The following is a 23812-nucleotide window of genomic DNA, read 5'->3' on the forward strand; positions in this document are numbered from 1 at the left end:
TTTTACCTGAAGGTATAGAAAATTTGGGGTGAATTTTAGTGCCACAGAGAGGCTTGAGCAACAGGGAGGCTGAGTGAATGTTGGAGGGACAGGGGCGCTGGCCGGGTCAATGTGGCTGGAGCCTGGCAAAAAGTAAGTCTGACCTCACCCATTTCAACTCCAAGGACGAATAGACACCCACTTTCTATCTGAATCAGTTTTATACTATACAATGCATATGTGCATTTGCTGTGGCCAAATTTTCACTCATGGTTGGTGAGTCCTCTCTTCAATTAATCCTAAGTTATCAAAGACCCTTTTTTTCCCCGATAAAATCCACATTAACAATGTCACCTATGAACCCACTGAACAGCCTCTTTGTGCTGGCATACCTCCCAATCCGGGTCTGGGCTAAGAGAAAGCATAATCGACTGAAGGACTAGACACCAGATGGTGTATACTACACAGGCGGACCTTGGTGGTGTCACGGGTGCAGTTCCGGCCCCTGCAACAAAGCGAGTATCACGGTAGAGCGAGTCACATGAATGTCTGGTTTCCCAGTGCATGTAACAGTTAGGTTTACGTTATACTGTACCCTATTACACATGCAATGGTATTATGTCTAAAAAACAATGTACATGGGGTGGGGTGGAAGGATGGGGAGAAAAGGCATACAACTGTAATTGAATAACAATAAAAATTTTAAAAAATGTACATGTTTTAACTTAATATTTTATTGCTAAAAATGCTAACCATCAGTGAGTCATGATCTTTTTGCAGGTGGAGGGGCTTGGAAGAAATGCAGTACCTGTGAAGTGCAATACGATGAGGGGGGCCTGCGTTATTTTAGGGCTCATGCATTTCCACGAAGGCCCATGCTGTGGTCACTTGAGGCTGGCTGTGTGGGACGGAGCTCGTTCCGTTCCTGTAACACACGTCAATTCATTTTTCCCCTATACAGTCACTTACTATTTTGATTGGCAGAATTGACTGTCAGACCCAATCCCCCCCAAATACATAATGACCTGTGAACTAACTCTAAGTCCCCCCAAACGAAAAAGATAGCAGCCAGCCTTCTGCTCAGGGAAGAACCTTTCTTTGGACATCGAGAACCCAAGGCTGTGTTGAAAACATGGACATGTGTGAGTTCTCTCCACCCTCCTCAGAGAGGGCTCCCTGGGTGTTAGCCTTGCTTTTCCTCCAAACAAATGGTCACTATCCAGTTAGTGCGGTTTGAGTTTCTCTGGGCTCACCTCCAGCACCTTCTGCAGCAGCAAGGAAAAGGGGAGCTTTCCCATCTAGCAGGGTGTTCAACCTGGGCACCCTCCACATACCCCAAAGCCAAGCTGTGCCCACTGTCTTCCCCCCCACCCCTGGCGCTTCTTGCTTCTTGGACCAGTGACATGAAATATTTAGGGGACCTCATGTGTTTCTGGGGGCTCAATTCAAGCCCCTTCCTTCAAGTCGAAATTCAGAAAGAAGAAGAAAGAGAGAGTTGCTGGAACACCCACCTCCTGCTCCGTAGGGAGGAAACAAACCACATACATCTAAAGGTGATTAATTGTCTTTATTGGAGGAAAACAAGAAGTCATCGGTCTCATTGCCATTATGATAGAAACCTGGATATGTGTACATGATTGTCAAGGCAGAGAATCATTTGCTATATAGCCCATTCACATTTTTCGCAGAGCCGCAAACCTAGGAGGGCTAAACTTCTTGCAGAGTTTATTACATGCATGGACTAAATGCACAGCTTCCCTTCTTCTGGATGAGAGTGTTTTCATGGAAAAGTGGAACCAACTGCAAGCCTGGTAATAACAGACATGGGGACGTTCCTGGGTCTGACATTGGAAGCTTTTGGGAAACATGCTTAGTGCTGGGACAGCTGCAAGAAGGGCGACGACATTGTGTGTAGTGACTAAAGCCAATTGAGAAATTGCCCCACCTTTGATTCTGGACAGGATGTATGTCTTCCAACATGAGCGTGGGACTAAGATAAATGCTCTCTTGAAAACCCAGCATTTCTGTTGCCATGTGGACAGCATCTCACACCACCCTGGAGGCCAAGTGCTCTGGGGAGAAGAGCACAAACGGGTCTCTCTCCCTCTCCCTCCCCTCCCAGCCTGGATGCCAGTGCTGCCCTGGCACCCTGCTCCCCAAAGTGCAGGCCTCCTCCAAGGTCCTAGGAACCTCAGCCTGTCCAGATTAAGGTTTTCCTCTGAGAAGTAACTTATCTAGTGTTTGGGGCTTTTGCGTCCCTGGTGACATTTTATCGCTACAATACCTCAAACACTCCTCTTGTTTTCTTTTTTCCCGTCAATAAGAAAATAAAATCACCTCTGAGTAAAACAGTAAATAATCAGAAGACATAATCATCATAGAAGTTCCCTGGAGACCAAAAGGTTAAAAATGAGTATGGTGAATACAGAAGCGCTTTAATACAAAGGGTGAATGCAACAGTTTGTCCCTTTGGTGTAGAAAGATACAGAGAAGCCATTCCACACTTTGTCCACAAAACCAGACCTGGCAGCCACATGCTGTGGGTTTGGCTGCCAAATGCACAGCCTTTGGGTTTGTAGACATGGGGCCCCAGTGCCGAAAGTGGGGCTGCTCCTGTTGCAGGTGCCGGGAAGGCTGGGGCGCTGCTCTGTTTGCCCATTTCGGGCCAGGCCTTGGCCAGCATGCAGGGTCATCCTCACAGTGGGGCCAGACTGCTGTGCCCACGCCTGGGTGGCAGGTTGCGAGGCACGGGGACCACAGTGGAGGCTTGGGCTGAAGAAGGCGTGGGCCTCTATCTTCCTCTTCCTCCTCCTTGTCTGCTGTCCACAGTAGCTGGCCCGCCTACAGACCAGTTTTCTTGCATCTTCAGGAAATGTCTCCCTCCTTTTAGGATCTGTTTGCCCGGCTCACCTTTTCTATCCGAACATTTTCAATTCTGAAAGCCAAAGGACTGGAGGAATACTTTGTTTGGCAAATGTCAGGTACACTCGAAGTCCCCAACTAGAACCAGGCGCCCCCCACCCCCTAAAAAAGAATGGTGGATTCGTACAGTTATACATTTATTTTGGAGACAAACTAAACAGTGTTTTGGTCTGGAATGTGTTACGGAAAAGGCAAACTGCCATGTGAGTAGACAGAACAAGGAAGTGGCATCATTTCAGGAGAACATGCAAAGGCTTCGTGCACTGGTTGAGTCAAAACCACCTTCATTTCATGGCCAGAAGTGAATGTGCGACCCTGGGAGAGTGCATCTCATTTCTGTCTGTGGAAGCGGGAGGAGCTGCCCTTTGTCAGCCCTTGCTTCCCTTTCTCAAATCCAAAGGAAACCCTGCAGTGCGCTGTGGAGATCGCACAAAGTAGGGGTGTTGCTTGCAGGAGCAGAGGCAACGGCCCAGCCCTCTGGTCTCCAGCCCCGGAGCAAGCGATGACGGTTCAGTGTGGCCTCTCCAGTGTGAAAGCAACCAAGGCTCCGGGTGGGCCACAGAGGCCAAAGCCTTAACTCCACCGAGTTATGTCCACCAGGACACAGTCTTTTCTTTCTGCTCGAAACTGCTCCTGAACTGTCAGCCCCCAGTGGGTTAGTCAGATTAAGCTGTTATTCCCTGAGGGAGAGGGTCAGTCCCCTTTCAGGAGGGGTCCATGGGCTCCCTTCATCTCTAGTGTCCTTGGCTTTCATTCTAAAGGGGAGTCCCCCTCTCCCACCCACAATCCATCCAGGACACACTGGACACCAAGGTAGACAATGAACAGGATGAGATCAGTGCTGGGCAGGTAAACTGAGTCTTAGGGTCACGTGCCTAATCCCTTTCGTCAGATGGCTCATGCTTCCTCAGTGCCAGCACCTGGCCCGTTTAGCCAAGGGTGTCTTCTTTTTCTCCAAGCCGACTGCCAGGCTCCTAGGACACTATGCTCAGAGCCAGCTGGAGAGTGGGGCCCTCTCGCAGGTCAGGCTCCTGTGCTGGGGTTGGGGGGGGGGGCTGCTCCATTCTTGTGGTAGAATTTTAGAAGTGACTGGAATCACCGCGATAGTCAAAAACACAGCCACGCGTGGTTTTGGGGGGCTGCTTTCTGCAACTTTCTTTGAAAAGGGAGCATGTAGGGGACATACCCCCTCTATTCTCTGGAGAAGCCAGGGACAGTAGGAGGTGGTGAGACTGCCAGGAGCAGCCTGGCATGGCCGTCGATCCCTCTGGGCATCTTTTCTCAAGGGCGTCCACGGTCATGAGCACTTCACGTGGGCACACGCTGCCCCTCTCAGCTCCAGCTGCTGCTGCCCGACCCCAACCCGACACCCCAGACCCCAGCGTGCTTGCTGAGGGATGGCAGCGAGCAGTCTGGACTCCCGGGCCCCGGTTAGCAGTGCACTGCTGGTCAGTCTGGGGCCTGTGTGTGGGCACATGCTCGCTGTTTCAGACAAGTGCTAGCTTCACTTATGGCTTCCACTGCAAGATGGACGTCAGGAAAGCGAGGGAGGCACAGACAGGAAGCTGAGGAGACCGTTCAAGGACACTGTTTCAAATGTAATATTCAAGTGAGGAAAAGATCCACTTGCTCTGACAAGGTGAAAGAGACCAAATGGGGGGCTTGGGTGGGAAGGAAGCCTGCGGTGGGGGCCAGTGGTCCACCCTTAGTCTCCGCCACACACTGGCCGGAGGGTGGGTATAAGCTGGGAGCACGTGTGAGATGCTCAGCTCCTGTTGGTGGAATTAAGACTTCAGCGAGGGTCCTGGGACTCTGCCACCCACCCTGCAGGTCTTAACGAAAGGCACATTCTGGGCTCTCTTCCCTTGTGCTTATGAGACACAAGTAATACCAAACACACTTGAAACAGCACCTCCAGCCTTATACCACTCGTGTTCTCTCAAAAGGTCAAAAGTTCTTCCATACGGTAATTATTTTCTCCTCTTCATAAACAATAGGAAATAATCTAAGTCTGGTGGCATTGAGATGCTATGCAGTTGCCTGATGTCAAGTTCAACCTTTGGGATGAAACCCGCCCCCATCCCCAGGCACGGCACTAAGTGACCGAGTCCTGCCGTGTTACAGGCCAAGCACAGCTGGGGGCCAGGAGCTGACCCCGACCACACAGCGGGCACTGGCCGCAGTGCCCACCTTTTGGCTGTTCTGCACTTTCCAGGTAAGACAGACAGACTTTCAAAGTAAGTGAATATAATATGCACACCACAGAACGGCTCCAGAAAACAATATAATCACCAGTAATAGAATTTGGCTTCAAATGTTGCCTTCCCAATGCAACTGCCTGTGTATCACACACAGTACCAAGAACTGAAGACTATGCGGCCCACATTACAGGTACCAACTCAGGCAAATTTTCACCCCCGATGACACCTAATTACTTGTTTTCTTATACTGTAGAAACTTAAACGTTCCATTACACTCGTTAGTGAGCAACATCCTACTAAACCTCCTGGAGAGATGCCTACCTTTCCTCAGATTCTCTACATTGACAAGATTCATGCTATTGTTGCATGAAGGCTCAGGGCTGGGTTTGACGCATATCCAACTCAGCTGATGCTTGTTTCTTAATTGGGTCTGTTGTCATTTTAGAGTTTTCCAGGCTTTTTACAGATTTCGAAGAGCAATAGCCTGATTTTACTCTGGCTGCATGTGTGGCAGATGCCAAGTGGGATCCCTGACCAGGGCTGCGTGCCTGTGACGTGTGTGGGGACAGGAGAGCCCAGCTGCCTGCCTCCCCAGCTGCACTTATGCAGACCCGCACTGCCGTCCACAGGAGGCGGAGTGGAGCGCTGGCCCTGCTGACCCTGCGTGCGTGTGTGTTGGGGAGGCCATCCCTAAACATGTGGCCTGGACACAGGCAAAGGTGTGCAAGTGACAAAGATGGCTTGATCAACAGGACCTGCCAAGTCTGGCCAACTGCAGGAGCAGGGTGTGAGGACAACAGTGGACCTACAGGGGACAGACAGGCCTACAGGGACTGTGTGGAATGTAGGCTCCTGGCACTGCATGGCCGTTGACGGACGGCTTGCAAAGTTGGCATCTGGAGACACCTGCCTGCCTCTGCGAGACAGCATCCTTTTATTCCCCTTGAAAAGTGGTTTGCCCTGGATTTCACACTGTGCTTGCTCCATCTTGCACACCCATCCACCACATGGGTGAACGGCATGGCCTGGCTTGCCCGGGCCATTGCCAGTTTTAGCACTGAGTCCTACACTCTGGGAAATCTTGCAGTCCCTGGTGGACTGGGACCTTTGGTGACCGCCCCTCCCCCCCCATCACAGGTCTTTGGTTTTCTGATGGCCCTGGTCAGAGGGACAGCTTTAAGTGCCAGCTGAGCCCGGCTGAGACAGTCTCTGGCCATCACTGTAGCCTGTGTCCTGCTTGCTTGGAAAGCCACCTCTCTTTACCACCCCATATAAATGGATTCTTTTCTGAGGCCATTTCCCTCTCCTCTTCCAGATAATATTTGTACAAGAACAGAGTAAAAATATGCAGAAACAACTTATGTGACTTGGAGGTCATTTTCAGTGAAAGATTAGAAATGCATTTTTAAAAAACAGAGAGAGAGAGAGAGATTACTTTGAAAACTGCATAGCTGAGAGCAGAGCTTTCATGGGTTACCCCTCATGAGAAATAAGCAGCGTGGAAAGTTCCCTTTAAATGCATATGGCATCTCGTTCCTTTTGTGAAAAAGGTCCTTAACATCTGCTGGACGGGCGTCTCCTTCACGGCAAGTCTAGCTTCTGGAGTTCAGCCTCCAGTCCAGGGGGAGCAGGCTTCTTAATTTCTGAAGGCTGATGGCGAGAGGCCCCTCGATTTCTCTGGGTGGTAGGGGAGGTGTCGGAGGAGCTGCCGGGAAGGGTTTCTGCAGGGTCCCTCCTAAAGCGCCCAGAGAGAAGACAGGCCCGCGGAAGCGCTGAGGCTGCCGCTCCCAGGACGGGGATGGAAGGGATAAAAGTAGAGTGCTCTCTTCACCTCGGACACAGATTCTCAATCATCGTGTTAAAAATTCAGAAAATATCCAATACCTTGAAATTTGACTTGGAGGAAACAAAATCTCTTAACAATTAACATAAAACTCTTACTACCGACGAGCGAAAGATACAGGCCACGTAACCAAGAAGTACAGAGTGCAAGGACATATATCTTAAAAGGAAAAAATAAACCCTAATGCACAATATTTACCAATACTTAAATAATCCAGTTGAAACCTCTTTTTGTCATTAATGAAAAAATACAACATAAACGGTTACTTTTACTGAGAAGAGCAGAAAGGAGAGAAGCTAGGGAGAGGACGAAGGAAGTTCATTCCACCAGAGCTTTGCGAGACTCCTATGTACAGCACCAGATCCTACCAAATCAGCTCCCTTGAGTCAGTACAGTCCATGAGAAACGAACACTTCAGAACTGCAGCAGAAAATATGGCCATAAAAAACTTCTGTCTTCCAGTCCTGTGCAGGAAGGTGCACCATGCAAGGTGGGGTCACTCCGGAGCGGCTGGTGGCACTGGTGGCCCCTGTGGGCTCCCTTCTCTGGCTCTGCCCGAGGCCCCGCCCGTGGGCCCCACCTCCGGAGCCAGTCACTTGCTTCCAGAGTGCACGGTCGTCACAGTGGTGGGCCTCGGTCTCCGCTCCGCTCCCACTCCTGAGACCCCTGATGAAGAGGAAATGAAACTACAGAGCGTGGAGGGTGCCAGACCTGCAGGGACAGTGGGCACAAGGATTCACAACTTCAGAAGGAAACACTTGCCCCTCCTACTGCCAGGGTCTGTGCGGAGGCCAAACTTCCCCACGTTGGACTCTAAGTTTTACTTCCCCACAGGAAAACATTTACAGTGTGACCAGAGTGCATCTTCTTAGACTCAACTCTTCCCTCCGTTCTTTCGTTATAACTGCTTGGCATTTGACTACGACATGGTTTAGCCACCATAATATGACAGGTTCCCTTTACTGAGCGCCCACTATGTACTAGGCATCGGTGAGGTGTTAAATACCCACGGCCTTTATGAGAACTGTTTAGTTTTCACAACAGCTTCGTGAAGTTGTTATTTGAAGAATGAATAAAGAATGGGATATACCCCCTTACGACGCCTGCCTGGCGTGTGGTCTGCACTCTGTGACCAGGGCACAGTGACATGGGGCTGTGCACCGATTCCTGTGTGAACACAGCAGCCCCCGGCCTGAAAAAAGCCCTTACAGACTGCAGCACAGTGCTTCCCAAGCTGGCGTGCCGGCACCGAAGGTCTGGATGTGCGTGAACCCGCCGCCACTAAGCTCCAGTAGTGTGCTCCCCCCACAAATCTGCAGGCTTGGACGACCCATAAAATGAGCGCTTATGATGGCTTCACTGCCTCAGCCATTGCATGAACCTTCAAAGAAAGGACTGACCACGGGTGCCCTTTCAGTGGAGGGTGGAGAGGGTCCACGCTGAACTGTAAACGTGCAGTGGTGTGCCATTGGTCAGGGATGCTCTGGGAGATTCTTGGGAAAATGGCAGGGCTGGACACTCCTGAATGAGCGGAAGGGTTATTTAGTGATGAAGGAAACCTTTTTCTGAGGGAAATAGGAAAAAGCGTAATGCCCAGAATGAAGCCAAGCAGATGGGTGCTCAATGGCTAGGGTGGTGAGGGCTGATGGGGAAGACTGAGGCGGCTGCTGTGAAGCTGAGGGGAGCGGTGGATGGCCTGAGAGGAGACAAAGGTAAAGATATAGCAGGGGGAGTGAGAGAGATGTAAGGAGAATGTAAGCACACGCTCAGTGGCCTAACATTCCATGCCAAGGGGGAGGACAATGAAACAGTATTACTATTACTTTGATTGTAAAGCCAATGCATTTTACATAAATCAGCTCCAATGATCATCATTCTCACAAAAAAATCTGTATGAAAAGTCCATGAGATCAGGCCGTCATGAGCCTCTGCTGTCCCCTCCTCAACCCTTAAGAGTGACTGACAATGACAAGGAAGTCAGAGGGCAGGGAGATGGATCAGAAGGTGCCGGCTTTTGTCCGACAGACAGGGACCTGGAGCAGACCCCTCAGCTATGAGTGGAAACAGCCGTGCCCAGGTTTGTGCGGATATACAGTAATTACTTTTGGGAATGTAAACTGGTGTAGCCACTATAAAAAACAGTATGGAGGGTCCTCAAAAAGATAAAAATAGAGTACATATGACCCAGCAGTACCTCTTCTGGTGTCTACCTGAAAAAGGTGGAAACACTTATTTGCCTATGTCCTCCCCTGTCCGCTGCAGCATTATTCAGAGCAGCCAAGACTCGGGAACAACCTGAGCGTCCTCTGCCGGACGAGAGGATAAAGCTGCGCTCCGTGTATACAGTGGGTACTCCCAGCCACAAAAAGGATAGAATACTGCCATTTGTGACAACATGGACGGATCTTGAAAGTGTCACGCCAAGTGAAATAAATCAGACGGAAAAGGACACAGACTTACGACTTCACTCATGTGTGGGGTATGAAACCGAAAGCAACAACCAACCAACCACACAAAAAACTAACTCCCAGATAAAGATAACAGCACGGTGTTCACGGGAAGGAAGGGAGACGAGGGAAGGGCGAGCAGAGCAAAGGGTCAAACACAAGGTACAAGAAGGAGACCAGGCTTCGGGTGGTCGGCACACAGGAAAGTGTGACGGCATCGTCCTATGAACATGCACACCTGGAACTTGTATAATGTTATTAACCAATGTTACCCCAGTAAATCTGATAAAAAAGAAAATATTTAAAAAATCAAATCATGCCCTAGGGTTGTTGGGAGTATTAAATGGGATACGTGGTTGAAAGTGCCTGACATACAGTAGGGACTCCGCAAACGACAGTGCCCTCCTCTCCATCCCAGACTCGTCGTGAATGTCAGTGGCAAAACCCTGTTCTTGCTACATACGCACAATCTTTTTGGCTGGCCAAACTGAGGCTGCTCGAAACACTGGCGTTTGAACTGTCCAGGCTGCTGCCCAGGTGGAGTTTTCTCATATGTCTGACAACGGCTGTGGCATTGAATGCTTGCTGAAATTTAAGAAAGGAAAAAGCAGACGAAATAATGCCAGTTAGTGAAAGAGATGCAGACTGCCTCATATTATTTTTCCCGTTACCCCTAAGTATTTCAAACTTCTGAAAATGCTCTCATGATACTCTAGAAAGAAAATGTATATTGTCCCTTCTTCCAAAAATACACTAATGTATTTGCCCCTCTCCCAACCAAAATATATTTGAGATAAAAAAAGAGTTTTCTCCTTATATAATACACATACAGAATAAATGTAAACCAATTCTCTATACCCTAAGAGAAGGGACTTTTAGAATAAAAGCCATATTATAATAATATAGTACCTTGAAATAATGACATTTTAAAATAATTTTAATTTTCCTATCACTGGTGATTTTGCCCTATATAACAGCATTTCCTATGAATAAAGGAGGTCAGTGGAATTAATTTAATAGTCTCCGTATGGTCGCTCACTGCTGGCATTTACCTCCCTGTGCTGATTAGAACTCAGGGATTAGGTAGCCAGCCAATAACCACAAAACCTCAATGGTTTACACCCATCACGTTTCTACCAGAAAGTATAGATGACTTCCACTCAGATTTCCTGTTTGTTTCCCCCTCATGTCACTTCATCACAAGTCAACCGGTCAAAGTTCCAGCGATGGAAAAAATGGGTTACGTTAAGACACAGCAAATGAGTCAGAGCTGGCACTATTGCTATTTTCGACTCACAGGGGGGCAATATTAAATTGCTGACTTCATCCCTCTCACACCAGGATGCCCCAGGTCTTCATCATTATTGGTTAAAATTAGCAAAGTGATTTGGATGAGGTTCTAGGGGTTTTCATGCAACACAGGTGACAGTAACCCTTCGAATAAAAGGTGCTCGAGCGTTCCCAGGAGTGGTTAAGCTCGTGGGAGTTTGATCAACGCAAGACTTACTCTCCACTTGCTCTTGGCGAAGTTCTTCCGGATCTGGGCGCTCACAGACTCGTGGATGTTTTTGCTGAGGGCTGTGTCACCTGCGATCCTGAAACACAGGTGAAGGTGCTTTTTCCAAAAGGTTTCTTGGGGCTCTGACATTGGCCCTGCTTTCCCGGGGGAGCCTCCTCCTGCCCCTTCCCGAGGCTGGCTTGCTGCTGCCCTTCCCCCCCAGGCATGGCTGGTCTGACCACACAATCCCCTCTGCCGCACTCAAGGTCCCATCCTGGCTCTACACGCTGCAGCTGCTCCAGGATGGGCCAGCACCTCCCTGGCTGACCTCTGCCTGGCTCTCACTTCATTCTTGTTTGGCCCCCATTCCTCCAACATCCACAATGACAACACAGCCTTCTCCCTCCTCCTTCCACACCAACATTCCACCTGTAGCACTTCACCTCCACTGTCTCAAATGTGTTCCCTGCCCAGTCTGCCCACCAGAACCTTCCCAGGGCCTTCTTCTCAGCTTCCTCCTGCCCGAGGCCCCTCTCTCTGCCTTCTCTGGGCCCCCCTTCCCACGCACCAGCTCACATCCACGGGCCCGCAGCTCCCTTCTGGTTCCATCCAAGCTGAAGTAAGCTCTGCAGGATTCTATTCACCTACAGCCACACCCTACCTTCTCTGTGTTCAGTGAGACGGTTCCCAGCCCTGGCTCAGCCCTGCCTGGCACATCTGCTCCTGAACTTCCCAGATAAGCTCTCATATGTGAACACATTTATTTTATATTCAACTGGGTTCTTGCTGTTACTAGGCATTAGTTCTTGTTTGTTCCTTAGCCTTCTATTAGCAAAGAAGAAGGTAGGTTTGCTCCTTACCTCCTGTCCTTAAAGTTCCCCCTGGTCCTATAACTTCCTCCTTCTGACCCCATCCCACCTTACACTTCCCTCTCTCCCTCTTCTCTCTCAGTTCACAACCTCTCCGGTCTCAGTAACGACTAGGAGGGCACTCACAGCCCATGCTTCTCCCACACGTCCCTTGTCAACCTCACACCATCCTCCCTCCACATTCAACCACTGGCCTTCCCCCAGAGGCAGAGGCAGCTGAGGAAGTCTTTTATGCTCAGTCTTCTGGGCTTGCATCCTTCCATCTTCCTTTTCCTTTTCAGCAAACTATGAAATTCTAGGCTGATATCTGACACCTAAGAAATAATTTCTTCCATCCTGGAGAAGTTAAAGGGTAGACAGATGCAAGGGACACGGACCATCCTTTCTGGCTGGAAGGTATGTGAGGGAACCTGTCATCTCCCAGACCCAGAGGGTCCTGGACACAAAAGAGCCTGGATGCCAGACTACGAAGTCCACGCGTTTTGGGAAATGAAAGGAAGATGCTTTATTCAGACAAGAAATACTCCCTGGATAAAAAATATGTTCCTGTGTAACCAGCCTTTCACTTTAGAACTGAAAACATGGTCAAGAGACTGGACATTCAGTTTGGGCCTAAGTTGTGAACAGTCTGATGTTCCCACCAAAAGCAGCTGCCCATAGAGACTCCTGACTTGTTCCCGGCAGGGCAGGGGTACTCAGCCAAGACACCAATCAGAAGCTAACTGTCGTGAACCAGATTTCTACTTCCAACAACTGTCAATCACCCCCTGCCCCCAGACACACAGGGAACAGAAATAGGATATCTGAGTGGGCAATCCACCCAAAACCAGAGTAACGAGGGTGCTGAGGGGCTGTAGACATCTTCATTAGGCTCTTCCTCCTAGAGAGCTTGTGTGAGTATTTCCTCCCACGCTCTTCATAAAAGCTCCATCCTCAGAAAAGGAGGCCATTCCAACTCCTCGGCGGCCAGCTCTTTCTTGGAAACAGCTGCACAGAAGCGGTAGGAAGTATGGAACTCTCGGGGCTGAGCACGGCCGCAGGGTAGAGCCGCACTCCAAACCAAACAGACTGTAGAGCAGGCAGGGAGACTCCCTTCTCCGTGGGTGAGCATGGGCCCAGATGGAAGGAAAATGCACGCTTCCAGTTATTTCAGGAATGTTCCGCACTTACTTCCCACAGTGCTTGGGTATGCTGTGCTAGGAAAGAATCAAGCAGGGCGGAGGATGGTGGTCTACAGGCTCCTGTTGGGCAGTCGTCCTGGGGGTGCAGCTGCCCTGGGCCTGACAGCACAGGATCTTCCTCCTGTGAGCACCACAGTGGAATGGCAGCTGCTGCTCACCATGAGCCAGGGAAGTTACCATGACAACGTGTGATGCTCACGATGCTCAGTGCTACTAGCTTCAGCACTATTCATCAATAGGAGACATGGGAGCTTAGAATTGGAAGGAGCCTTTGTTGTCATCTCAATTTTCCTATGAATGCACAACACCTCCGATCCAGGTGAATCTCCTTATAAATCCACACGCACTGCCCTCACACACACACGTAAGGACGTGGACAGTCACACTTCATTCAGATCTCCTGCTCCCTGGCTTCTCAGTTTTCACCTCTACTCCAGCACTGCAGATGGCATTTATTATAAATATTACACATGTTATAAATCACACTGTGTCCTCTTCCACACAAGGAGCATCAAACTCATCTCTCCTTGCTTTTTGGTGTTTTGGTGTTTTATATGCAGGCCGCCCTACCTCTGTGGTTCTAATTTTGCATCTTTCTAGCCACTTGCTTAAGACAGACTTGGCGATGCCTGCGTGTGTCTCAGGCAGGGGTTTCCCAGACTCCTGGGCTGTGTCCTAATTCCAGCTTGGCTGCGTGGAGACAGATGACGAGAGGGGTCTCTCTGAATCCTGAGAAGAGGGCTGCAGGTGCCACCTTGGCCTGGCTAACACACCAGGTCCTGAATGTGGGTACAATGCCATTGCTGTTGGGTGCTGTGACACCTGGGGTACTGATGCCCAGGACTGTCACTTTGGTTTACTTGTCCCTGAAACTGGAGACTGAAGTTCAGAACAATCTGAACAGGACAAACAAACCCCATCGAGGTGCTTCCCTGTAACCTGAGGTGGGTTCCCACACGCCACTCGCTATAGCCTGTGCTCTGGCCACCAGCCAGCCTCCTGCTGGTTCCTTCCATGCACCACCAGGAGAAAGGCAGGGCCGTATGCAAGTGAGGGGCTAGGGAAGATGGGCTGCTAAGAAGGGCCGACTGCCCTCTACAAGGAGCCCTTCCCGTCTGGAGTGGTCTGCTTTGAGGCTCAGGGAAGGCGTCTGTGACCTCCAGAGGCCTCTCCTGGCCCTCAGTGGCCTTGACCAAGCTGTACAATCAAGTGCAGAATAAGAGAAGCTGCCCTCTGGAGATAGCTGATGTGCAGAGACTGCGGGCTCCAGGGGGGTGACGTGGACAGAGCGACACACCACTGGAATGATCACTGTACTCTCCGCCAGTTCTCGGCTGAATCCACGTTCTCCTTCACCCACGGGATTTTACATGAAGGAAACAGGTATATCGCACAGGCAGGCCTGTGGGGCGTTTCAATGATGCTTGAGTCAGATGCATTCTTGTTTTAAAAATTATTTTCCAATGTTTGACTCCTTGGAAATTTTGAAACAAATAGTAAGAATTATAAAACGCTGGGGGAAAACACCTCTGGAGAAGGCATCTGTCTGTTCAGCGCACATGCTAACACATCCTAAGGTGACCCAGGCTGGTGACTCAGGCCTCCACCTCTTGCTTGACCTTTTTCCTGGAGCTCCAGACTCATTCAGCAAAGCACATGCCACTGATCCCCATCTAGAGGACCCCGCACCTTCCTCATTCTCTTTCATGAGAGCCTGCTGGCTCTCCTAGCACAATCTTCCTCCCAGCCCCCTAAACTGGAAACTTGGTAAGAACCTCAGACGCTCTCTTTGCCTCACCCCACCCTCCAGTGCTCCGTCTAAGACCTAGTTTCCCCACCATGGAGGTGTCTATTGTGGTCTTCTCCATCCCTGTGCCACCTGCACTCCACCTCCCGTGCCCCATCTCCACAGGCCACCTGCATGCTTCTCTGGGCCAGCCTTCTCTCTACCTCCCGTCTGCACCTTTCTGCCATGCTCCCGTGCCCCATCTCCACCAGTCCTCTATCGGGCAGCCAAGATGGGCCTTCTGAAATGCAGATCTGATCACCCTGCTGAAGATCTGCCAGGGGCCCCCGCTGTCCAAAGAGAAAGATACAAATTCCTCAGTATAACACTAAAATAATGGCAACTCATACAGATTGGAGACTTATAGACACTAGGTGCTCTTCTTTTTCGTAGTATTATCTCATTTAATCTCTAGACGATCCCTGTGGGGTATCTACTGCTGTTATTTATGATCTCAATTCTACAGGGGAGGCCCAAGGCATTAAGAAGCTTGCCCACCACTCAGTAATAGTGGTGAAACCAGGACTTGAGCTGAAGCAGGCTACACAGGGCTCAAGCCGGAACCCTAGTTCTGCTTCCTTCCTAGTCTCATCTCCTGCTTCGCTCCTTTGTCCCTCTTACTGGCACGAGGAACGGATGTGCAGTGGAAGCCCCATGCATAAGCTGGGTCGCTCGCCTGGCCTAGAATCCCCTCCCTGTCCTGCTGACCTGCTGAAAGACTTCACAGAGCACCAGGCTCAGCATCTCCGTGAAGTCCTTCTTGATTCTGCTGAGCCCGCCCTGTTCCTCTGCCAAGCTCCTCAGTAAATAGGTCCTCTCCTTTCTTTGGTTTTTCAAAAATGGGTGGTGAAGGAGAAACTGGGTTTTACTGGCCTTCTCCCTGCCTTCCACAAAGTGAGGCCAGATTAGTGAACGAATATTTGAAAGCAAACCATTTCCCTTCTTTTGAGGGGGTTCTCCTCCTTTATAAGATAATCCCCAAAGTCCCATGCATATAAGACAAGTGCTGGGGATGTAACGTGTGACGTGGCGGCTACGGTTAACAGCACTGCATGCTGTGTCCTAAAGGTTCTCATTACAAGGGAAGAACAATTTTTGTAAGTATGTAAGGTGGTGGATGTTAACTTGAGTTGTCGTGGTGATCACTTCACAATAAATACGCATGTCAAGTCATTCTGCTGTGCACGTTAAACTTACACAGTGCTGTGTGTCAACTATGTCTCAATAAAACTGGGGGGGGGGAGTCCTACAGATTTAAAGTCCTATTGTTTATAAAGTAAGAAAACTTTACTCTGTTTATAGTCACCTACATTGACCTATTGTCCAAAAAAAAAAATCGAGATGGTATATAATCCAAACTGCTTCCTTATTCAGAAAATTATTTATTTCCCCCTCCAGCCCACTCCTTCCTTCCCTGTTAGGCTGCCTATCTGCACGCTGGTGAAGAGCATTCATTTTGGAATGCCGCAGTTCTGGCTGGAAACAGTTCCGGCTGTGCCGTTGTCTACTTGGACTGTCTTGGTTAAGTCACTTTACCTTTCTAAATACCCTTGCTTACACCACTGACATGGAGATAAACCTACCTTACAGGATTATTAGAAAGAAACAAAATGAGATGCTATTTTTATGCAATTAGTACAGTGCGTGGAACATAACAGGTGCCCCCAAAATGACAGCCGTTACTATAAATCAAATGCTGTGAAGCCGGGTCACAGCACTGCCCGGTCCTCTCTGGGGGCCTGACCAGCACCCAAGGCCCTGGAGGAAAGGCTACGGCGGGTGGTGGAATGAACAAGGGAATGGGTTTCTACCGTGTTTCCTGGGTGGAATTTATTTTCATCATGTGGCATATGTTACTACCCCAGGCCTTCGTTCCAAAACGGATGCTCATGGTGCTTTAGAAATAATGGCGTAAGGAAGCATTTGCTACAAGGCAGATGTTGTGCAAACCCTTTACATGCATTATGTCGATTATTGCTTATGTCAGTCCTGTAACATAGGTAACATAGTATTCTCAACTGAAAGATGAGCAAATGGGGCCCTGAGAAGCCTAAACCCAAAGTCCCAGCTAGTTGACAGCGAAGGTGGGTTCAAATCTGGCAAGTGGCACAAAAACAAGGTGGCCTCAAGGGCACTGCTGAAAATGTGCACAGAGTGCCATGAACTGCCAACTCGCCCCTGTGGAGCTGGAGACGCACCAACCTGAAAGGCATCTGAAAAGGACAAAATATATACCAATCATTTAGCTGCTGAGTGATAAACTCAAGCAATAAAACTCCCATCCTAACACCTCGTTGGGCGATTATTTTCAATAAGAATGATCTCCCCCAAAAGTCATGTACAGCAAAAAAGCTACAGCCAGCTTCTGCACGCTGAACTTGTCATTAGTCCATTTAGAAGAGTGAGCTCGAGGGAACGATTCAGGTGTTGGCCTGGGGAAAGGATTAAGGCCACGGCCAGAGTGAAACACAGCCATTACAGTGGCTTTCACAGTTAGCGGCAGCCAACAGGAGGTCTACCCCGGGACGGCGGTGGATACACAGTCTCTTGTGGGTGCTCTTTCTTACCATGGGTGCCGGGCTGCCTGCTCACACGTGTATCTTTTATTTGGGTCTTTCTCCATCAGATTCCGAATGAAGTCTTTCGCTGTTCAGAAGGAGCACAAGGGAAGGAATCAGTCTGTGCTAGAGATGGATATCAGCGGGTCTCTGAGAGTCGTGTGCAGCACGACAACTACGGGACCAGCCCTCCACGGACGTGACAGTACCTTGGACATGGCACCTTGGACACGGTACCAACATTTGGGGAAAAGGGAAGCCAAGGTTTAGAACTCCAAATGGGGACCTGCCAATGAAGAGGCAGCCACGCCAGGCCTGGACCCTGCCTTCCCAACTCAAAAGTTCCCTTCCTCTGGCAGCTGGTGGCACTTCCGGTTCCGAGATGAAACATCTTGGTCACCAGGAGCCTATCATTCTGCTCGCTGCTGCCATAGGGAGCTGTTTTGCTGATGTCCTCTCTGTGTTTTAGATGCCACAGAGCCAACAAGACCTCCGGGGCATCTGCTCACCCAGCCAGGTCTTGGACTGGTGATGCAGTGAGATGTACCCGTGTGGGAAGTAGAGTCTGGAGGCCCGGGATGGGGTACGACCCCCCAGAAGGACACTGAGAACACGTGAGACCAGGTCACAGAATCAGGAGATGCTACCGCGGGCCAGGCTGGAAACCTGCAGGCTTGCAGGGTCCAGCAGCTCACTGTCCACAGGCCCGGGCTTCTAGGGGAAAGCCATGCCCTTCCCAGGTGAGAAGTAAAATATTACCCACATGGCTCTTTCCTGTGGGCCTTGGAGAACTGTACTCCAGGTTTTGGAAGATTGAGGAAAGAAGCAGGATGTTTCCAGTTAGGAGGAAATAACACATAATGAAATGCAACATTTGAGCAGTTCATCGATGAGTATAAAGATCTGTTTCCTTTATCATTTTATTTGACTCCTATACCACCCTCTTTGATGGGAAGGAAAATTACTACTGTCCTCTTCCTGTCGGCCTGAGAAATCTCATCAGTTTACAGGGCCTTGGTTTTGATCTTCACCCCCGAGGAAGAAATACTGGACTTCCCTGGGAACGTATCAGTGTGGCACGGCAGCTGAGATGTGGGCTCTGGAGGGGGGCTTGGGTGTGAGACCCAGCTCTGCCACTTACTACCTGCGTGACTTGGGACAAGTGATTTCACCTTCTGGGCCTCAGCTTCCTCATCTGTCAAGTGGGGATAATAATACCACCATCTGACAGGTCATCCTGAGGAGTGAGGGAGGCAGCACGTGTGTGCAGTTTACGCTGCTCAGCATACAGAAAGCACCCAGGGGCACCCAAACCAGAGCAAGGCTAGGATTCGGTGGTGGAGTGAGTCCTTGTCCCATGGCTTGATTTGGGCCCCTTGTCCCAAGTTTGTCCTTCCCTTTTTAAGTCAAGCCCAAGGGCAGACCATCCTGCACCTGGCTCCCCACGTCCCAGGCCTGTTGGGGTCAGGTGGTCTGAATGTAACTTCCCTGGGCGCGGGTCCGGAGCCACACAGACTTACCGGAGTCCGAGATGTCATCCCAGTAGGGGGAGTCGAACTCGTACTCCGCCTTGAGGATCTGTTCAAAGAGCTTGGAGTCATTTTCATCATAAAAAGGAGGGTAGCCGCAGAGCCTGGAAGAGAAGACGAAGTAAGGGTCTGAAACGCAGCAGCTCCAGTGTGGTGGTTAGAGCTCCGGCTGGGAGGAAGGGCCCTTTCCATCCAGCGGGGACGCCCTGCACTGTGCGCGCTGCAGAGACGGTCTCCGCAAAGGAATCACACGTTCTGCCGGCACACAACTTAATTTGTGATCTAATAAATAGCAAAAAGTCCACCTTAGCTCTTTGCACATCATTCAACACAGAGTCCCATACAGCCTGAAAACCTCCCAGACAGCCTTCTGCATACAAATGTCACTGATCGAATTGTGTGGAATGCTGTCCCTCTGTAGGTGACGCATCAGTGAAAACCCAACAAAGTTCAAGTGTACTGTACATGTTAGGGCCCCTTCCAGGTTCATTCTGTTTAACAAATCATCACAGGAAGAAAAGGAAATTTTATCAGTGTGATAAAAGTCACCCTAAACTGCATGTTGTCATCCTACCACGCCCAACCCAGGTATTTGAAAGGTTACAGTTTTGCCATTGATATGCAATAAGCATAAGCAGAAGTCGGCATAAATTAGAATGCTATCACCCTTTTCCGCTGAACCCTTTCAAAGTTATTTTTAAATTGGAGGTTGGGATGCTGCTGTAAGCAACATCTAGTTCTGGAGATACCAACAGTCATCTGACAAACATGACAGGAAGAGACACTTTTATTAAATACCCCAAATACAATTTGTTCATAAAGTCACAGTTTCTCACTCCAGTTCTGCCATCACCTCTGATGGGCCCTTCACCATTAATAGGCCCCTGACACGTTTTCTGGACCCAAATTTTCTCATCTGAACATAGAGAGGACAGACTAGAAAATTCCCGATATTCTTTCTGGTTTTAAGACACAGTGGTTCTCTTGACTCCCTGTCCCAACTTGTTTGGCTGGTCAAGGCCCTGGGGAAGGTCTAGCATGTGCTTGAGGTCAACGTGGGGCAGAGACAGGCCCAGTCGGGACAGAACAGCCGGAAAGGGGCAGGATTGAGGCTGGGGCTGTAAATAAGACAGAGCAGAAAGCTGGGATAGATTCTGGACAGCCAGGTGCAAAGATGGAGTGCACAGAACTTGACCTTGACAAGCCAGAGGGGGGCAACCACAGTGGGAGTTCTGCCCCCACAGGAGCCCCGAATCTTCCCATGGAGCCAAACTTTGTTGAAAACACAGCTATAGCCTACAGACCAGCTTAATGAGAACAAATTAACAGCAACCAACAGACTCCAGGCCTGTAAGGGATGAGGCTGCAGGTAAATGAGAAATTTAATAAAGGTTTAAAACAGCCTCGGTACAGTTATTCTTCAGCCACACAAGGCTGCACAGGGGACTGGCAGATGACATTTTCAAAGGCTATAAGGCCTCGGGCTGATAGGATTCTAATTCGTCTATCCCCACAAGGTTGATTTAGGGTCCAAGTGCCTGGAAAATTTCATTTTTAAGGATTTGCTGCTCTTGGTGAAACGAGTTAAGAGCCAGTGCTTCTGAAACCACTAAGCACATACTTCACTGCGCAGGAAACCCTGGAGCCCGGAGATGGATATGTAAATGTTTCCCATAATGAGGACTTGGACTAAAAGAAATGTGCATATTAGGAAAAACAGACAGAGCAAAATGTTAGTGTGTCTTGGAAAATAACTGAATTTTAGTTTAGTAACAATGGAGTATGTTTTACTTTACAGTTTGGCTTTCTTTTCAAGGAAAAAGAATCTTTAAGAAAATTCCAAGAAAGACGTACTCTTCGTGTGCCAATTTTCTTAATGTATATCCCAATTTCTTCTGGTTTTAGCTCTTTTCTTGGGGAGGGGGAGTAACAGAATACTGTGTTTATGTGCCTGTACTGAGGATGGAGGAAAAGGAAATAGATCTAGCTTAGAGACTAAGTAAATTAAATTGTAAAAAGAGGATTTCAAAAATTATAAAAGAACAGAAGGGCGAACAGAAGTTGCAAAACCTCCCTCGGGTCTAGACGTGTCACAGAGCTCCCCGGCCAGGCGGATCTGCTAGTAGGTTGTGCGGCGGCCCAGACAGGAGAAGCAAGGGCTCTGCACCATCTCCAGACACAGAACACTGCCATCTGCGGCCCTGGCCCTGCCTATCTGCACGTGTAATCTCTGTGTGATTATTTTACCTATCAAGCCACTCACATAATCTACAGATTATCTTACCACAGGTACTCAAAGCAAATAAAGCTGTTCCCAGTTGTTCTAGCCTAAGAGTATGGTTCAGAATAGCACCGAACCCTGTCCACCCCAGGACCGATAGCTGTGCCCAATACAGGCAACATGCCTTCACAGGGCTCATCCATCGACTCCGTCCTACGGTTCTAATCGTGCTCGGAGCTCTGGTACCAGAGGCAGATGCAGGACGGCCAGGAGAGAGCTCCTATCGGAGTGGTGGTAGGCAATGAGGTACCATCCCCCCCGTGTAAAAATGGTATCATCAAAATAAAAAAAGACAAGTGTTGGTGAGGATATGGAAAAAAGGGAATGCTTACACACTGCTGGTGGGAATGAAAAATGGTACAGCCACAATGGAAAACACTACGGGGGTTCCTCAGAAAATTAAAAATAGAATATATGGTCCAGCAGTCCCACTTCTGGGTATATATCCAAAGGAAACGAAGTCAGTGCCTCGAAGACACACAGAAACACATACACTGTGTCTTTCCCTCTGTCTCTGTCTCTCTCCCCCTCATGCTCAGTGCAGCGTTATTCACAGCCAAGAAATGGAAATAATTTAAGTGACCCTTGACTGATGAATAGATGAAGAAATTGTGATATATACATACGGATATATGGATATATGGATATAATATTACCCCATATATATGGTAATATTACCCATCCTTATAAAAGGAGATCCTGCCATTTGCAACAACGTGGAAGAGTTTGGAGGACATTACACTAAGTGAAACATGCCAGACACAGGAAGAAAACCTGCACCATCTCACTCACATGTAGAACCTAAGAAAGTCGAATACGCAGAATCAGAGAGCTAAACGGTGGTTCCCCGGGGTCAGAGGGAGCTAAGTTGCAGTTCTGTAGGGTCAGTCAGTCTAGGGATGTAATGGGCAGGGCAGCGTGAGGACTGCAGTCACTAACGCTGTCTTTATCCTGGAAACCTGCTGAGAGAGATTTCAGAATGCAAAATAAATAGTACGGAATAAAAAAAATAGTAACAGTGGAGGAGGAAAACATGTTAATGAGCTTGACTGTTCGTAATCATTGTGCTCGTGTATATGCATATCAAATCATCACATACACGTTAAATATATACAATTTTTATTAAGCAAAAAAGTAGTAGTAAAAAAAGTACCAGCCATGTTTAATATCAGGCTGATATTAAACTTTAAAAAAGTATTTTAAGTTTTGAATCCTAGCCTGAGGATATGTTTATTGATTTTAAGGAGAAGAGAAGGGGGAGAGAGAAACATCGATCGGCTGCCTCCCGTAGGCGCGCCGAGTGGGGACCAGGCGCACAGTCTAGGTGCGTGCCCTGACCAGGGACTGAGCCGCAACCTTTTATTGTCTGGGGTGATGCACTAACCACCTGAGCCACCCGGCCAGGGCAGGGAGTATAACTTTTTAAAAAAGTTTTATTGTGGTGAGAAAACTTAACATGAGACTTAGCCTCTTAGGTTTCTAAGTGTACAGTGCAGCCCTGCTGACTGCAGGCACAGCGCTGCAGAGGACGGGGCTGGACACTATTCACCTGACACTTCACACCCCTTGGTCATTCCTCAGTTCCCCTCCCCCCAGCCCCCGGCAACCGCCGTTCCACTCCTCCATTCTATGAATGTGACTATTTTAGATGCCTCATTTAAGTGGAATCATGCAGTATTTTCCTTTGTGTAACTGACTGGCTTCACTTAGCATGAGGTCCTCGAGCTGTGTCCATGCTGTCGCACATTTCAGGATCCCTTCGTTAAAGAAACTGAATAATATTCTACTCTGTGTGCGCACCGCGTTTTCTTTACCCATTCATCTGTCGACAGACGCTGACGTTGCTTCCGTACCTTGGGTATTATGAATAACGCTCTAACAAACCTGGGGGTGCTCATACATCTCCGAGACACTGATTTCAATTCCTTTGGAAATATCCCCAGACATGGGTTTGAGAGATCATATGGTAGTTCTATTTTTAATTTTTGGAGAAACGTCCTTACTGTTTTCCATAGTGGCTGTACCATTTTGCATTCCCATCAACAGTGTGCAAGGGCTCCAGTTTCTCCACATCCTCACCAGCACTCTTTGTCTTTTTATTTCTCCAAGGAAGATATACAGATGGCCAACAGGCATATGAAAAAAAGCTCAACATCACTCATCACCAGGGAAATGCAAGTCAAAACCACAAGAAGATACCCCCGCACACCTGTCAGAATGGCTGTCATCGGGCAGTGACTGTGACGAAGTATTTCCACATGGATCTTACAGCACCTCCTGGTCATCATTTTCAATCAACCAGCATCCCCAGACTTACTTAGTGTCCCACGTGTGCCTCATGCATAGCATTCAGTTGTTCATCAAGTATTTATTCTGCATCTACGTATACCAGGTACTGGGTTTGATAGACGAGTATAATGAAGATATGATGATAAATAAAAACCAGTTCCTGCCTTCAAGAGCTCAGTCCGGTGCGGGGAGAGAGATTCAAACAGATAATGACAGAGGTAGTAACAGTAACTGACATAGGCAAAGGTTGTTATGAGTAGACAGAGCATATCCATACATGCGTGTCCATACATTGAACCGAAATAGTTTTACGAGAGCTGGAAGTAGCAGATGTCTCTGCTTTGTCTCGGAGGATGAGTTTTATAGGAGAACAGAGGGGGCCACAGGTGGGAGTGATTAACCGGGAATAGAGGCATGCATGGAGGCGTA

General features: G+C 48.9%; 1 protein-coding gene across 5 annotated transcripts in view; it reads right to left on the bottom strand.

Annotated features, from left to right (window-relative positions):
- Positions 1–1527: 1527 nt before the first annotated feature.
- CAMK1D (calcium/calmodulin dependent protein kinase ID) overlaps positions 1528–23812 on the bottom strand; it is a 456788-nt gene continuing 434503 nt past the window's right edge. For 4 of the 5 annotated variants that reach the window (XM_053922113.2, XM_024580282.3, XM_053922114.2 and 1 more), the window contains exons 7-11: positions 18805–18917; positions 17294–17372; positions 10900–10987; positions 9860–9977; positions 1528–7656 (exon numbers count right to left, since the gene is read on the bottom strand). In XM_053922113.2, the coding sequence (XP_053778088.1) occupies positions 7538–7656; positions 9860–9977; positions 10900–10987; positions 17294–17372; positions 18805–18917 (517 nt within the window). In that variant the 3' untranslated portion in view covers positions 1528–7537. Of the gene's footprint in view, positions 7657–9855; positions 9978–10899; positions 10988–17293; positions 17373–18804; positions 18918–23812 lie in introns of all 5 variants that reach the window. The other variant, XM_045186220.2, reaches the window with a different exon arrangement.

This window comes from Desmodus rotundus, chromosome 4 (genome assembly GCF_022682495.2).
Source record: "Desmodus rotundus isolate HL8 chromosome 4, HLdesRot8A.1, whole genome shotgun sequence".
NCBI classification, from domain to species: domain Eukaryota; kingdom Metazoa; phylum Chordata; class Mammalia; order Chiroptera; family Phyllostomidae; genus Desmodus; species Desmodus rotundus.